The sequence below is a fragment of the Perissodus microlepis genome, chromosome 8, assembly GCF_051167445.1.
Source record: "Perissodus microlepis isolate ML-2025 ecotype Zambia chromosome 8, ASM5116744v1, whole genome shotgun sequence".
Taxonomy (NCBI): domain Eukaryota; kingdom Metazoa; phylum Chordata; class Actinopteri; order Cichliformes; family Cichlidae; genus Perissodus; species Perissodus microlepis.
This window is the reverse complement of record NC_140468.1, coordinates 10814368-10831655: the sequence shown is the minus strand read 5'-3', so window position 1 is coordinate 10831655 and position 17288 is coordinate 10814368. Positions and strand designations below refer to the sequence as shown.

The 17288-nt window shown below is 39.6% G+C and overlaps 3 protein-coding genes across 5 annotated transcripts; 1 reads left to right on the top strand and 2 right to left on the bottom strand.

Moving 5' to 3' along the window:
* Nucleotides 1-26: 26 nt before the first annotated feature.
* Nucleotides 27-4885, bottom strand: uros (uroporphyrinogen III synthase). 2 transcript variants are annotated; one of them, XM_084937462.1, is made up of 10 exons: nucleotides 4703-4885; nucleotides 4177-4248; nucleotides 4006-4089; nucleotides 3819-3915; nucleotides 3608-3682; nucleotides 1096-1170; nucleotides 906-989; nucleotides 690-775; nucleotides 513-611; nucleotides 27-414 (listed from the first exon to the last, which is right to left on the bottom strand). In XM_084937462.1, exons 2-10 carry the CDS (start codon nucleotides 4237-4239, stop codon nucleotides 292-294), a joined length of 786 nt encoding a protein of 261 aa, XP_084793588.1. In that variant the 5' UTR covers nucleotides 4240-4248; nucleotides 4703-4885; the 3' UTR covers nucleotides 27-291. The 2 variants fall into 2 exon arrangements, with proteins under 2 accessions (XP_084793588.1, XP_084793589.1); XM_084937463.1 differs by lacking the exon at nucleotides 4703-4885 and adding an exon at nucleotides 4543-4677.
* A 168-nt stretch (nucleotides 4886-5053) lies between these two features.
* bccip (BRCA2 and CDKN1A interacting protein) lies at nucleotides 5054-8203 on the top strand. The gene is made up of 7 exons (XM_084937461.1): nucleotides 5054-5247; nucleotides 5531-5605; nucleotides 5693-5773; nucleotides 6678-6767; nucleotides 6887-7074; nucleotides 7650-7818; nucleotides 8033-8203. Exons 1-7 carry the CDS (start codon nucleotides 5107-5109, stop codon nucleotides 8201-8203), a joined length of 915 nt encoding a protein of 304 aa, XP_084793587.1. The 5' UTR covers nucleotides 5054-5106.
* Nucleotides 7849-16864, bottom strand: dhx32a (DEAH (Asp-Glu-Ala-His) box polypeptide 32a). 2 transcript variants are annotated; one of them, XM_084937460.1, is made up of 11 exons: nucleotides 16020-16861; nucleotides 15210-15403; nucleotides 13482-13854; nucleotides 13153-13392; nucleotides 12975-13068; nucleotides 12483-12632; nucleotides 11719-11910; nucleotides 11396-11536; nucleotides 9764-9954; nucleotides 9489-9676; nucleotides 7849-9246 (listed from the first exon to the last, which is right to left on the bottom strand). In XM_084937460.1, the coding sequence occupies exons 1-11, from the start codon at nucleotides 16278-16280 to the stop codon at nucleotides 9048-9050; spliced, it is 2223 nt and encodes a 740-aa protein (XP_084793586.1). In that variant the 5' UTR covers nucleotides 16281-16861; the 3' UTR covers nucleotides 7849-9047. The 2 variants fall into 2 exon arrangements, with proteins under 2 accessions (XP_084793586.1, XP_084793585.1); XM_084937459.1 differs by having other exon boundaries at nucleotides 9489-9954; nucleotides 16020-16864.
* Nucleotides 16865-17288: the final 424 nt, after the last annotated feature.

The following is a 17288-nucleotide window of genomic DNA, read 5'->3' as shown; positions in this document are numbered from 1 at the left end:
CACAAGCAATTACCACAGACAAAACCTTCAATATCATCACAATGATTGGCTTTTATTTTCTCAGTCATTTCCTTACATCATATAAAGCAAATTATAATTTTATCTTAGACTTTCCTGGCTCTGGTGCTGCAAAAAATAACTTTTTTCTTTCAGTGCAAAAATAGCAGAATCATGTGTCCAACAACAATAAAGATGAGCAGTAAAGCAGTAAAACACACAAATAACAGTACATATTTACATATATAATAACAACAAACACCAAAGATGAGGCAGGTGGATTTTAAAAGCTGGTCACTGCAGAGTTTTAGCTATCGCTATCGCCAGGTGTTCAGCTGTTGGCTTTTCTGCAGTGCAGCTGACACAAAGGCCTTCTGCTGCTATTGCATCTTGTGTAGTAGGCCCTATGGCTGCAAACTGGAAACAAAGACATTTATGTGAGTAAAGCTCTGTTAAGCACTTCAGATTCATGCATTATTTAAATCTATTTGTGTATCACTGTGAGGAAGATGTACCTTTATTTGAGTCAGCTGTTCAGCCGAGAGCCTCCGCACCACTTCAAGGCAAAACTTCACTCCTGATGGACTGAAGAAAGCTATGCTTGCTGGAATGCCCTATAAGCACACAAACAAATGAACAGCTGCTATATTGAAACAAATAAATAAATACAAGCAATAAGAATGACACTTTACCTGCTCTGTGAAGTAGTTCTTTAGATTTTTCTCCAGATTGGGATGCTCTGCTGTTTGATAGACAGTTAATGTCTCTAGGGGCACTCCTGGAAACAAAGAAACAGATCCCAACAGTGATAAAGATAGTGCAATTATTATTTTATAATTAGAATAATCCCAATGGGAATTTTATCACCTTGACTTTTAATTGTCAGGCACAACAGGGGGAATGCTTACCATTTTCCCTTAAAGCCGTGGGCAAGACTTCCCTTTTGATTGAGCCACAGGGGAAAAAAAGCGGTGGGATATCGGTGGCCTCTCCTATGACGGGAATTATACGTGAGATCATATGAGTAATAAGAGCAATCATAAAATTACTATTAAAATTAAACTGTGAGGAATGTGAGACTCCAAAGTTACGCCGTACGTTCAATAATAAGTCGTGATAGCACCTCTGCTGTCCCTGTGTCCTCTCCCAAAGGGTTTAGACCTAGATTCTGTACTGTATGGGATAAAAATCATGAAAAGGAAAAAAATTGATAAGCTTTACAGTAATGTGGTAAATTCTTGAACCACCCCACATTTCTTTATATTTTGCTAGAAAATAGGAAATAGGCGCAGCGATGTTTTTAAAAGCGGAAAACATTAAAAAGACATTACGGTCTAGTCTTTTCTAAGTTATCTGCTATGTGTAGACACAACAATTGTTCATTCCTTGACTTGGGTGCATTTTTTTTATACTTGATGCATTCATAGGCCAGTGTTAAGTGGCTTAAACAACCAAACCACATTCCTCTGAAAATGGCACAGTATAAAGCCTGGATTGAATTGAATTGAATTGGATAAGTGGAAAAACCAGCAAATGTCAAAAGACAAATTTGAAAGACCTTCTGAAAGCCTGGATGAGTAACTCAAGAGCACTTTGAAAAATTACAAGGACATCTGGGTCCTTGGAAGTAAAATACAAAGAAATGAGGGTGGCTCAATACAGGGAGTGCAGAATTATTAGGCAAATGAGTATTTTGTCCACATCATCCTCTGCATGCATGTTGTCTTACTCCAAGCTGTATAGGCTCGAAAGCCTACTACCAATTAAGCATATTAGGTGATGTGCATCCCTGTAATGAGAAGGGGTGTGGTCTAATGACATCAACACCCTATATCAGGTGTGCATAATTATTAGGCAACGTCCTTTCCTTTGGCAAAATGGGTCAAAAGAAGGACTTGACAGGCTCAGAAAAGTCAAAAATAGTGAGATATCTTGCAGAGGGATGCAGCAGTCTCAAAATTGCGAAGCTTCTGAAGCGTGATCATCGAACAATCAAGCGTTTCATTCAAAATAGTCAACAGGGTCGCAAGAAGCGTGTGGAAAAACCAAGGCGCAAAATAACTGCCCATGAACTGAGAAAAGTCAAGCGTGCAGCCGCCAAGATGCCACTTGCAACCAGTTTGGCCATATTTCAGAGCTGCAACATCACTGAAGTGCCCAAAAGCACAAGGTGTGCAATACTCAGAGACATGGCCAAGGTAAGAAAGGCTGAAAGACGACCACCACTGAACAAGACACACAAGCTGAAACGTCAAGACTGGGCCAAGAAATATCTCAAGACTGGTTTTTCTAAGGTTTTATGGACTGATGAAATGAGAGTGAGTCTTGATGGGCCAGATGGATGGGCCCGTGGCTGGATTGGTAAAGGGCAGAGAGCTCCAGTCCGACTCAGACGCCAGCAAGGTGGAGGTGGAGTACTGGTTTGGGCTGGTATCATCAAAGATGAGCTTGTGGGGCCTTTTCGGGTTGAGGATGGAGTCAAGCTCAACTCCCAGTCCTACTGCCCGTTTCTGGAAGACACCTTCTTCAAGCAGTGGTACAGGAAGAAGTCTGCATCCTTCAAGAAAAACATGATTTTCATGCAGGACAATGCTCCATCACACGCGTCCAAGTACTCCACAGCGTGGCTGGCAAGAAAGGGTATAAAAGAAGAAAAACTAATGACATGGCCTCCTTGTTCACCTGATCTGAACCCCATTGAGAACCTGTGGTCCATCATCAAATGTGAGATTTACAAGGAGGGAAAACAGTACACCTCTCTGAACAGTGTCTGGGAGGCTGTGGTTGCTGCTGCACGCAATGTTGATGGTGAACAGATCAAAACACTGACAGAATCCATGGATGGCAGGCTTTTGAGTGTCCTTGCAAAGAAAGGTGGCTATATTGGTCGCTGATTTGTTTTTGTTTTGTTTTTGAATGTCAGAAATGTATATTTGTGAATGTGGAGATGTTATATTGGTTTTACTGGTAAAAATAAATAATTGAAATGGGTATATATTTGTTTTTTGTTAAGTTGCCTAATAATTATGCACAGTAATAGTCACCTGCACACACAGATACCCCCCTAAAATAGCTAAAACTAAAAACAAACTAAAAACTACTTCCAAAAACATTCAGCTTTGATATTAATGAGTTTTTTGGGTTCATTGAGAACATGGTTGTTGTTCAATAATAAAATTATTCCTCAAAAATACAACTTGCCTAATAATTCTGCACTCCCTGTACTTTTGCACAGTCTGCTAAATACTGACATAAGAGTGTGGCAGAGAAAACACATTCAATCGTTTCAACTAATTCAATAACTAAATTAGAAACTCACTGAGAGACTCAAAATAAAAACCCACTGTCAAATGTTACTGAAAAGAAGAAGCTAAAGCACACATGTAGAAAGTGTCGCACCTGCTTGTTTTGTAAAGACACAGAACAATCACTAACGGCAAACTGTGACTTGTGTATAACAAATGGCTGAAGGTAGACAAAGCATTTCACACATCACTATGAGCACCAGGTGCCCGACACACTCTGGTGCAATTAGCACGAGTTTACAAGGAGCTCAAGACACAAAGGAGGATTCTGGGAGAAATTACCTTTGTCCGTAAATGTGACTCACCTAATGAAGCGGTGGCCTTGCCAACCACATAGATGGACTTGGTGTTCCATTTGTTTTTCACTGCTTTGTCCCATTCTCAAAAGCACAACATACACTGGGCATTACAGAAATGTACTACACAAACTTAACTTGTATTTTTAAGAGCTTTACCAAAAAAAAGTCATTTATATCAATGATATACAGAAGCTTGGAGAAAAGTAATGTTTATCACCTTCCCTTCTTTCATCCACTTCCAAACACATCCTTACAGCCTCCACTGCTCTTGGACTGGTAAATATGAGCCCACCGTATTTCTCTGGTTGGAAAAGCTGGAATAAGCAACAAATACATAAATCCATTGAATATGCAAACTGTTAAAATGAACGAATTAATAAAAGGACAATGGAACAACAATTTACCTTATCTGTCAAAGTGTTTAATGACACAAACTTAAAAGACAGCACCGGAAGTAGGGTTCCTTTATGTCCTCGTGATTCCAGCTCCTTCGGAGTGAAAATAATAACTGTTCAACTGACAAATTTTAAGAAACTGGTAAAAAGTTAGTTGATTTAACTGTAAAGGGCGTGTACCTTAATATAGGGATCAGGTCCAGACTCTCCATGTTTTGGTTCTTTAAGCATCAATACACGCATCTTGAAACACTGGATTATTAAAATAACAAAGATGGTTAATTCCGAACAAACTAAGGTAAAATAGGTTTACTAAGGTCTGCAATAATGTCAAAGTCAGAGGCTTAAAGCTACAAAAACACTGAGGACAGTGGGTGTGAAGGCACTTTAAGCAACGTTACACCCTAAAACGGTCACATGCTGATAAGACTGTTGTTGAGTCACGATCATAAGACTGTACATTAACAGCGAATACATTAAGCGAATGGGCATTTTAGTTGAAAGTGTATGTTTAGTGTCTTCTTCCGTAAGAGTGTTCTTGTTTACCCTAGCAAGACACGGTGCATGACAGACTATCTACGGTAGCCATTAACAGAACCTGTCTGTGATAATGTGTGATAGAAGCGAATATTTTATCCGCGTATAGCTACAGTGACACGAAGTACAAACGGTGAAAAAGACGAAATATCAGGCAAAATTTATGTACCTCTAGTGTTCATTCAGACTTTCATCACCCACGGTCGAGGAGGGGAGACAGAACACTGTCTAATTTACTAACCTTGTAAAATAATCGTATTACAAGTAATATTACAAGAATGTATTTATTTAATTTAAAAATATAGTATCAATAATTTAAATTAATATCTACTACACGTGACAAAGAGTTCGGGGGCATCTGAATTTATTTTCGTCCCCGTTTTATAGAATGGTTTATTCCATTTCACCAACAGGCGACAAGCCGACATTGAAGCTCTGAATGTGGATTTAATAAGCGGCAAGCCGTGTATATGTGGAGCCATAATGGCGGCTTCAGGGTTTTAGTTTCGTAGCTGACAGTTGCTAGTCTTTGCCCCGCCCACTTAGTAGACACGTGTGTTTTAAGTTTGCAGCATGGCTTCATTGGCTAAGAAAAGGGCAGTAGGTTTTGGTGAAAAACCCGAGGAAAGTGACAACAGCTCCGATGAGAATCCAGAGGAGGAAGACGATTCCGGAGAAGAGGACAGTGAGGCGTCAGATGAGGAAATTAATGAGGTAAAAGAACAAACACGTCTTAGAAGGGAAGCATGGCCTTGCTAACTAGTTAGCTAAGTCAGCAGTAGGGCTAATGTGAACGGGAAGGCTCATGAAAATAATTTTTTGGTTAATCATGTGAGAAAATAAATAACTAATATACCAGAATATGTTATTTCGAAGATACTGTACTTGAATACGCTGTAATAAGTTAACCCTGTGAAACTCATATCGGAAAGTTTCGCACAACTAATCAGAGTATGGGTTACAATAAAACTTGCAATTACGACTTCTACGCTTTCAGGAGGTCGTTGTAGACTTTGAAGCTCACACCATCTCAGACAATGACTTCAACGGCATAAAGAAGCTGCTGCAGCAGGTTTGGGTTCACTATTGTTATTTCACGTTTCAAATACTGTGTGCAAGCAGCTGTCACTGACGTCATTTCTGTTATGTTTGGATCCAGCTTTTCTTAAAAGCTCATGTGAATACATCAGAGATGACAGACATCATCATCCAACAAAATCATGTTGGAAGTGTCGTCAAGGTGAGTAACTCGGTAGTTAAATATAAAAAGGATTTGTTCATTATTTTTGTTTATTTCCCCAGTTTCAACCCCAAAACAGCTGTGCTCAGAAGTTTACATACATGATCAAGGAAATATATGTCATGAAAATTTGGGCTTTCAGTGATTTCTTTGAACTGTTCATCTTAATGCAAACAATGCATACTGCACACATCTTAATGACTTCAAAAACTGCATTTGGGAGTACATGTTTGAATTTCTTTTGGAGTTTTATTAATCCAAATGGGATCAGAAGCAAACATGAGGAACCAAAGGGCTGAAATGTATACATACATTTATTTAAATATTTTGATTAGGGGTGTTGAAGGTTATACAGTGTCTTGACTTGATGAGGCCAAGGCCTATTTATCTAATTTGTAATCATTATTTACTACAACTGGTAGTTTATCTTTAACAGCAATACTCAGAGCAGTTATTCGAATGTGGGACAACTTTGCCAAGATCTGGACAAAGACCTAAACTGTCACCCTGAGATGAGTTGTTTTGGATGTTCAGGAACCACCAAAGTTCAAGCCGTGAACTGGAAACTGCTGGAACACCAGCGTCAATTCACTGTCCACAGAGAATCCTTTGAACCTAAGAACACTATACTTTCAAACATGGTGGTGGCAGCATGATGCTCTGGAGCTGCTTTGCTGCTAACAGTATTGCTACATTGTACAAAGTGGATGGCAACATTAGGCTGGAATAAATTCAAATGTGTGCACCCAAGTGTTTTCTTTTTTAAAAGATGTATGTTGTGCAATCATTCCACCAGGAAAAGGAACAGAAAAAAAATAATTTAAAACCCAAGAATGACATTCATGCTCATTCACATTCATTTCTGAGCAGCTGTTTATTTACTTGTCTCTCTACTATGCTCCAGCAAGCTGAGGTGCCCGAAGACAGCGACGATGATGACGACCCAGATGAAGTGTTTGGCTTCATCACCATGCTCAACCTCACAGAGAGAAAGGTCAGATGACTAGCAAACTAAAACTAATTAGTCTTGAATGGGCTGGAATATGTCAGTGTTTTGTTTTTTTTTGTTTTTTTAATATAAATTGTCATACCTACGTCTGGAACTGTTCACAGGGTGTACAATGTGTGGAGGAGGTGAAGGAGCTGATTGTGGATCAGTGTGAGAAGAATGCTTCTCATATTGTGACAGAACAGCTGGAGAAGATCTTTAATGATAACAGCAAGTCTGTGGGGCTGCTGCTAAGTGAGCGCTTCATCAATGTGCCTCCACAGATTGCCCTTCCACTGCACAAACAGCTCCAGTAAGTTCTGCTTTACCTTCTCATTCCATCTTTAGTGTTTTGTTATTGGAGTGAGAGCAGGTAGAAGATGGTCAGGATGGTGTTTGAGAACATTGAAATAAGACAGAACATGTGCAATACTTTGCAAATCTTATAAATCAGCATTTTATTCACAGTAGAACGTATGAAATATATCAAATGTTTAAACTGAGACCTATTAGTATAAAAATGTTGGGATAGGTCCATGATTACTATAGTGTAGGATCCCCTCTTAACAACTGTTGAACATCTGGGAACTGATATTTACCAGTTAACCTAATTGGCTACAAATGATTCCAGCTTTTTCTTTTTAATACCACTTACTTTTCCACCCTTTTATTGGTCTCATCCCAACATTTTAATACATGCTGCGGTCATCAAATTCAAAATGATACTTTTTTTTATTTTTTTTTATGAAACATTTGATGTTTTGTGTTCTATTAATAAAATATGGTGGTGAGATTTGGAAATGATTCCATTCTGTATTTATTTTTAATAGAAAGTAGAAAAACATCCATTTGTGTGGGTTAAAAGATTTTCATGTTACGGTCCTTTAGGGAAGAAATCGCTGAAGCTCAGAGGACAAATAAGCCCAGTGGGAGGTGCCACTACTGCCTGATTATCAGCAAGACCTGTAGAGAAGAGACAAAGAGCATCCCAGCCACAGGAGGAGCTCCCAAAGAGGAATACATGTTTGTCAATGCAGAGGAGGAATTCTTTTATGAGGTAAAGTGGGGGAAAAAAACCTGCACAGAGTTCAAGGTTTTAACTAAATATTTATTATACACGGGGCTACTTACTTAACATTATCTAGGTAATAATACAGCAGTTCGTTAGCTCATGTCAAACTTCAGATAAATATTTATTTAAACAGCCATCTGATAAGCTATTCAATATATTTATACTCTGATTTCAAGCCTGGTCCGTGTTTGCCTTACAGCAAGCCATCTTGAAGTTCCACTACACAGTCCAAGAAGAGGCAGACTCCTGTTTAAGTGGGAGGTGGTCATTTACGGACGTGCCCATGAAGCCTTTTAGGACTGTGATGCTGATACCCACAGACAGAATGCCTGCCATCATGGAGAAACTCAAAGAATATCTATCAGTGTGACCTTCACAATAAACCAAGACACCTATGGACACAGTGACAGCTTTCAAGCTTCTGAAAAACATTCAATATATTCAATTTTTGTACAGTTGGCTTTAGGGATGCGTGTATTCATATTTAGAATATGTAGGGCGATAGTTTACCCATTTTTAGAAATTTTAAAGACAGTTTGTACAAATTGTAAAGACATAGGGAATAATCATACTTGAATACTGGAAGAAACTACATGCAACTGCATATCAAAGGTGTTTATAGGAAGACTTCAAAATGAGATGAGTTTGGTGTTAAGTTGTAAACAGAAGAATGGGAGTAATGGCTACAGAGCAAATGAGTGGTATTGTAACACTGTAGGTATGTGGTTTTTAACATTCAGCTACACGTTTCATCCCTTCAAGAGCAGACTTTCCTTGATGTACATTCTAAGGTAAATGGGCAAAGCACAGTTATTCTGAGCAAGTTGTTTCATACGTATTTCAGCTTTAAAATCAGATCCTTGGATATGAAGGTATACTGGCATTTACAACAATTTTGCATAATAGGGAAGTACATAGGAGACAAATTACTTTTTGCTCGAACATATTTTTTTGCCTGTGAGGTATATCAAATGACAGTGCACAAAAAGTCCACACCTAAGCAGTGTTGCGGAAAACCCTCACTCATTGTTTTTAGATCACGACTATTAAACTGCAAACTTTTCTATATTTACAGCACAGACATCTTTGCCTTGTAAGCACATTGGGTAGTACACATGAGTAATTTAATGTAATAAATTAAGCTTTACTGTATTAATTATACAAATGTCTTACAAGCATTCATGCATTTGCAGTCTAAATTTGTGCTTTTCAGTTTACTGAATCATACATCTGTCATACGTCTGTGTCACTGCTGCACAGCCACTGTTTACGTCACCACTTATTGTTGCAGCTTCCTGTTTCTTCTCTTTGCGGTTTTTGGATCCCTGTGGGTCCAACATGTCTTGCAGTATATCTTTGCTTTCGCTAGGGGGCAGATTGTAGAAGAAGTACAGTGGTGCAATTTCAATGAACCTAAAAGAGAAATTTGAAAACCAATATTAAATGTAAAACATTTGTGTCAACACAAGATATTGTGTAGATGAAGAGATTAAAAATATTCAAATTAAAATTAGATCAAAGGGCTCACGCTTACTGCAGTAATAAACATGTTTGTTTTACCTCTGCACTACACGAGAGGTAATCCATGAGACCTCAGTTCTAATCTGTACACAACTGTTCTGATGGGGATTTGGGGAAAAACGGAATTGACTTACACTTGCGGGGAAATTTCCGAGACTATTCTCATGCAGTTTTCTGAAAGGATGTACTCATTGAAAACAACCCACTCAGGTAGTCCCAGCTTGTGTGACTGAGCCCCGTAGCAGGAGTGTGGGTGCACCTGGGCCATGTGCTTATGTGCAAGAATGAAGTAGTTGCCTGATCCGTCCACATCTCGAGCAATCTGGGAAAAGAACAGGCCTCGGAAACTTGAACACAATTGAATTGCTGGAGGCAAATTCATTGATATTGACATTTTGTTTTTCTGTACCTGCATGAAGAATCCAGCCAGCAGAGCTCTTTTGATGTTGTGAGTGTTAGTCTTGGTTCCAAAGGAGGGTTCAGAAATAGGGAGCTCAATTCTGTTCAGTGTGTCAGTCAACTCTGATCTAATGGAATCAGCTGTCCTCAACGCAGAATGATCTAGAAAATAGTCCTGGCACCACTTTTCAGTAGTCAAATCTGGGAGAAAACATGCACAGTGAGAGAAGCGCTGTGGTCAGCAGTATTTACGTCAAGTTTCTATTACAGTCAAAACTGTTTAATTCCTAATGCCTTTTAAATAGATCAGATTGAGTGGAAAAAATGACAATGTGGAGGTAATTAATTCAAGAGTACCGTAATATGATTTACTAAAATTTCAAGCAGTTTGCCTCTCAGAATCTAAAGAGTTGAAATGTTCATTTAGCCAAGTTTGTTCTTGGGCTTAAATGAGAATGCATTTGGTATTAACATACACATTTTAGCTTTTTTTAAAAACATTTTTAATGTCTTCTTTTAACTGTTTTTTGTGTTAATTTTTAGAATAGATAGTTTATTCTGATCCATCTGGTTATAATTCTTCATGAAACTGAAATGTAACATCTGTCCCATAGGATAACACAGGCTTTGAATCTAGTTTTAATTTACCACAGTAGAGAACAAAGATCAAGTCACCAGTCATTTCATTAGGTACACCTGTTTCACCACCTGCTCATTGATGCAAATACCTTAATTTATCAAATCACATGGCAGCAGCAGCCCAATGCATTTAGGCATGGTCAAGGTGACCTAGCTGAAGTTCGGAGCGAGCATCAGAATGGGGAAGAAAGATTAAGTGACTTTAAATGTAGTATGGTTGTTATACCTGACGGGCTGGTCTGAATATCTCAGAAACTGCTGATTTTGCCAAAATGGGGATTTTTCCACACAACAATCTCTAGGGTTTACAAAGAATGGCCAAAACAGTAACAACAAGTGAGGGGCACACAGTTTCGACCTGATACAAAAGCAACAGTAACTCATATAAGCACTTGATTCAACCAAGCTATGCAGAAGATCATCTCTGAATGCACAAATGTTGAACTTTGAAGCAGCAGAAGACCACACCAGATTTAAGAGCAAAAAAGAATTGAACCAAATTGCTACAATTTGCACAGGCTCAACAAAATGGACAATGGAAGACTAGGAATGTTGCCTGGTCTGTTAAGCTTTGGTTTCTGCTCTGACATTTGGATGGCATAAACACCGCGAATGCATTAATTCACCCTGCCCTGCATCAACAGTCCAGGCTGCTGGTCTAAGGGATATTTTCTTGGCACACTCTCCGCCCCTTACAACCAATCAAGCATCATTTAACTGCCGCGGCCTACTTGAGTATTGTTACTCACCGTGTCTATCCCTTTATGACCACACTGTACTGGCTCATTATCTTGGCTGCTTCCAGCAGGATAATGTTCAAATAAATAAAGCTCAAATCATCTTTAATCTGTTCCTTGAACATTACAGAGGAATGTTTCCAGCACCTTATTGAACCAATGCTATGAAGAAATAAAGCAGTAAGGTATAAATAATGAAGTGGCTGATGAGAGTATATCTTATCTCTTGAAGAGAATAGATTGGTTCTGTTCAATGACAGTCTTACATTGTTCTCTCTGGTTTTGTTTGTAGGCATTGTAGATGTTTATGAGGGTGAAGTGATCTCCTTCAGGGTGCTGGAACTTTCTGTGACACTGGGCTGCCTCGTGGCTCATGGCAGCAGGCGGCTCCACAAAGCAGCTTGGTGCTAAAACACAACAACAAACAAGGTCGACTTCACTGAGAGAAACCACTCTCGCCAAAGAGCATCAGAAACTGCAGATGAGCCAATACTACGCTGTCCACCTGGTGATTCTACAAACCAGTCAAAGGATCCTCACTTGTAACTAATCTTAAATTCTGGAGTGGGAAAATGTAAAACGTACGTACCTGACAGCATGGCTGTGATTGTCAGCATCTCACTCACACAGTCAAACTCGCAGGATGCTAGCAGCGCTTTGGCCATCTGAGGTTCCAGAGGGATTTCAGACATTATGATGCCAATTTCAGACAAGTTGCCATCATCGTCTAAAGCTGCAAGGTAATCGAGCTCCTCCAGTGCCTGCATGAGACCCTCTGGATCTGCAACAACAAATGGAATATTTTAAAATTTCACACATTTCATTGCTATATCTATTAAGAGGGATAAAATATCAACAGCAACTTGTGTCATCTGAATAATCAAAGACACACTCATCACAAATCAAATGCCTTCAGCTTTTATTTCTTTCCTATAGAGAAAATATAATTTATATAGCAAGTGCCTTTTGTCCCACATTTTCAAAAAAATATTACAGCACTTTTGGCATGGACTTCCTCTTCATTGTGCTCGTCTGGCACTGCAATACATGAGACATGTTGTGTAATCGTTAATGAGCTGGCCTCTTCTGTTCATGTTAGGGTGGGTCAGAGCACAGACAATGGTTAGTAGCTGGGCTGTCAGCTCAGCTAAGTCATGGATGACTGGGCTCAAACAGCTACACAGAGCCCTTCCTGAGTCAAAAAACCTCCCACATGCAAATCTTTGGCTTAGGTTGTGAGAGAGATGCTGTTAGTGGGAACCAGTAAAAACTAAAATAACGAACAAAACTTCTTGTTGTCCTGCATGTGTTCCAGTGGCAACTTGTCTAGTTTCCTCTGGACAGATATTTTACCTGGTCTGTCGATGAAACTGCACTGTCCAAGGCCTGCTATCTCCATCCTTTTGAGGAAAAGAACTGTCGGTGTAATGTTGGACTCCAAGATCTGTGGGGAGTTCTCTGCAGAAGTTAGGCTTGCTTCTGGATACAGGCAGAAGCATTTACCTAGAGGAAAAATTCAGTAAAACTGTTGCACTTAAATTTTGCGTTTGTTTATTTTGCTTTTTAAAAAATAATGCTGGGAAGTTTTCTTCTTTGGCTTTCTTAAGTCTAAATATTAATTAATATTGTAATATGTCCAAATCTGCAAGTATGAAAATTATCCAAATGAATGAAAGGATGACAAATTAACCAGTCTGCTTTAGTCTTTTCTGATTTTTGTTGTTTCTAACCCAAGAAGCATCAGACTTAGTTACCAAAGATGGCAGCTTACATTTTTTCAAAGAAGAAACTTTTTAGATAACTGCTTTAAGTATTGCCAAGTGAGGAGATGACATGACATTATACCTGATGGTCCAGACAGCTGCTTGCGAATGTCTGCCTGGCATTGACTGATGGGTTGAAGAACCTCTGAGCTAGCTCTTACTCTCGGATTGTACACCTTTACATAAAAGTAAAAACAGTGCTAATTAATATCAAAGGAATGCTCATTTAAGATTGCTACATCATTTTGGAATTAACTTACCATTTTCTTCTGGACTCCGGTGTCAATGACAAATTTGACAGCCTCTGTAGCCCACCATGCATCCTCGCCTTGACGGGTACTGAGAAAAACCTTTCTGGACTTTGTGGAGCACGACTGCTCAGGCAGGACAGGAAGTAGCCCTCCCTGGCCTGAGCACAGGACTACAAGTACCATTTGTCCCAACTGTCCACCCAACCTGGTCCCTTCTCTTTGGAGGATGCTATAGGCACAGTGGACCTCCTGCAGGAGGTAGTGGAAGCAAAATTTAAACCAGATCACAACAGGCATTAGCACAGTGAAAGAGCTGTTTGAAATATAAAATCTTTTACCTCAGCTGAGCCTAAAAATACGAAAACATCTCCACCCTCTTTGGTCCGATGGATCTCCAGCACGAGTCTCAGTGCTGAGTAGAAGTAGTCTTTGTTGCCGTTGTTGCTGTGGACAACTTCAGCGGTGCATGAGGACTCTAGACTGATATGCAAGACACTGCCATAGTGTCTCAGAAGCTTGTCTGTCATGGGAGGCACAGTGAGAACCACCACCCTGAGCTCAGGCCTCTGCAGCAGGATGTCCTTGAGGAGACCCAGCAGAATGTCTGTGCTAATCGTCCTTTCATGGGCCTGGTCAATGATTATGACCCCGTAGTGCTCAAGAAAAGGGTCAGACATCATCTCTCTCAGCAACATATCATCAGTGCAGTACCTGATAAACCAAAGTGATCAGGTGGGTTAATAATAGAGGTTTATAAAACAGGAATAAGATACTGTCAATTTCTCAGCCTTTTGCTTGAGCCTGTTAGTTAAAAGTACACACAGCACCCCCCCCCCCCCCCCACCCCACACACACACACACACACACACACTTGGGAACAGCTGAAACCCTTTTAAGTTTTAAGTCTTAATTTTTTGGAAAGTTCCTGATTTAAACATCTAGCAGCTGGAGTAATATTATCTTTTATGTAAAGTGGATCTCTGGCTGACTGGTGAGACCAGTATTTACCGTCTTTTAGCTCCCTTTCATTTCTCCGTGTCATACTCCTAAATATTATCTGTCTCTTTAGCTGCTGAAACCTCCCCTGCGTTCACCAATTAGTTGCCAGCTGCTTCTGCTTTCAGAAATTAAAGGCTCACTTCAATTTACACCATGCTGTGGAAATAATGCACATATTCTATAAAATAAGTGAGAATAGGGGTCATTTGCACATGGCACTGTAGGAAATAACACTCAGAGATGATCGTTTCTATTACTAACATTTACTTGATTAAAACCAGATCATGTGCAAAGCCCAGCACAAGTTTCAAAAGCAAAAAGTGTTTAGTGTGCATTGATATATTAGATGCAGTACTGTGCAAAGATCTTGAGCCATCTTTCATTTCTCTCTATATATACACATCTCATTTTACTAGGAAAATGGATAATAGGATACTGTAAAAACAGAGTTTGTACATTTCTAATGTGGTTGAAAGTCAATATTTGGTGCAACCACCTTCACTCTTCTACATACCCTGAACTCTCTCAGTCAAGCTTTCACGTCATTTCTTTAAGTTAACTTCACAAACAGTTCTCCAGGCTTCTTGAAGGACATTCAAAGCTCCTCTTTGGATGTTGGCTGCCGTCTGACCCTTAGTATCGACTAAGGGTCAGACGCATCTTTCAGGCGTTATGGCAGGTCTTCTTAAAGATTTACATATCTTTAGGTCTACCACTTCCTCTTTTGTCCTCCACTTGTCCAGTTTAATATTGCAATATTTCGGAGGCTTCTACTACTGAGTGTTTGACATTTGGGACAATAAATGACTAATAGTTACTGCGCCATAACAAGAGTCGTTGAATATTAGGCTATACAGATATGCGCATAATTTCCTGACTTTCAACTGGTCGACTTTATTTAGGTCAAGAATGAGCTCTGTCCTTTGTCAGCAGTGAGCTTCCATCAATTAATAAGGAATAGAGGAAAGGAAAAAATTTAAGAATGAAAGGGGCAATTTGTGGATTATATTCAAATGATATTCCACTGCTGGCAGTGAAATAGACACAGTAAGAGCTCATTAACAAACCTCAAAACAGTGTCAGAGGAGCAGCAGGTCTCCAGAGGGATGGTGTAACCAACTTCATGGCCTATGTTGACGTCCATTTCATCAGCGACACGCAAGGCCAGATCTACAGCCTGCTGTTTGTCGGTCTGAGTGCACACAACCATACCATGCTGATACTGGGCAGACAGACAGAACTCTGCACACCACTGAGGGATCTGAAAGAAGATCATTGATAAATGCTTAAAAAGTCTTTATAGTAAAATATGATTCAGGACATCAGTACTACCCCAAATATTAAACAAGAGAATGTTTTCTACCACATCAGCTGTTTTTTCTCACTCACAAGCATACTTTTCAGATTATCCCAACAGCTTTTGTTTAAGCGCACAGCAAAACAAACTGTGACAGGAGATATCCTATGCTATTATCGCTCATAATGCAAAACTGCTTTGGCAGCATGTGTCGGCTCCAGCGGATCAGGGCTTAGCAGCTGGAGGTCCCCTAACACCCCTGCTGGAGCCTTTGTGCAGACTGATGGTCAGGCAGGCAGGAGTTTACACAGCTTCACAGTGACACAACATCATCTGCTGAGCTGGGCAGCTTCTGTTCACACAAGCATGGCAACACTGAGTGACAAACGGTAGTCCTAAATATATCAAATCGCAGGGAGCATTGGATTAAGCATGTGTAATTTATACAATGTAGGTTATGCTCTCGTAAACGCCCCATTATTATGAAGCTCCACATTCATCCTGTACATAAGTCCAGGTTCATAAGTTGAATGTAAAATTTTCTTTATTAAAATAATAATAACACTGACTACACTCTTACCTGTGTACTCCTGCCAGTCTTTGCTGCCCCGGACACAATAACCAGCTGGTTGTTTGCCAGAGCATCCTCAAACTGACATCTGACCTTCCACACACTCAGAGTTTTCCTCTCCTTCAGTAACTTGTAGTAACGCGAGGAAAAGGGCAATCCATCGAACTGATTTAACTCCAGATCATCTCCAAATCCAAAAGTGTCTTCTGCGGGACTTTCTTCACGGTCAGGGCAAACGTTCGGCTCTGCCAAATTATTTTCCTCCCACATGACATACGGGTTTATCAGGACTAGTAAGTTTTCTTCTTCCACTCCAACTACAGGTCCATTCTTCTCAAATCGGAAGCATAGAAAAACAGACTGCGTGCCTTTCCATCTGGCGTTTAAAAAAATAAAAATCCCACGCTATGTTCGCGTATTTGGACGGAGTACAAGGTGAGAGAATCCTTTTGCTAAGGCTTTTGTTTTTAATGTTTTATTTAAAACTGTTCAAAGTTCGCAGCTGTCCACTTTGGAGCTTGGTACGCGCAATGTCCATCGGTGCGTAATTTCATCTCAGCGTGGTTTCACACGTGTTTTGATTTGCGTAGAGCTTCACATGCACCAATAAGCACGTCCGAGAGACTGTCATAATCGCCTGCATATTATCATGAAATCACGTGTAAAGCAGTGAGGACACTTATGGTGTCGTTGTTGCCACCAGTAACAATATCTCTAAAAATATCTTTTCATGTAACGTTGAAAGGTACAGGCTCATTAAAGTGTATTAGAATTTCAGCAGTAGTCAGCAGGCTGTATATAGATGATTATTATTGTTTTTATATTTAAATGTTAGCTGAAATTCGATTTTTAACTTTAGTTAATGTTACAATTATATTCTTACATAATTGGCGTTCATTTACAAATCACCTTACCTTTATCAGAGTAATAAATGAAACTATTTCAGCTCCTGATAAACAGCAAATCTGTAAAAAATAGAGCTAAAGCTCCTGAGAGCAGCCAAAAACAGATATGTCAGTAATTTTGATCATTATTTAAAGCTTTTAAACCCAATGTGACACTGCGTCTCATCTCTCACCCACTGACAAATAAAATGTGACTAATTAGAAAATGTTGGCTGAGGCTGATTTCAAAAGCTCATCAGAAACATTTGTCTTCGTTAGCGCGCGGCCTCAATTTCTTATCAACAAGAGATTTCCTCCCCAAAGTTTCCTTTCAGTATCCTTTTAATTACACACAACCACTTAACTCCACCACATCACTGCAAGCGAATCCTGA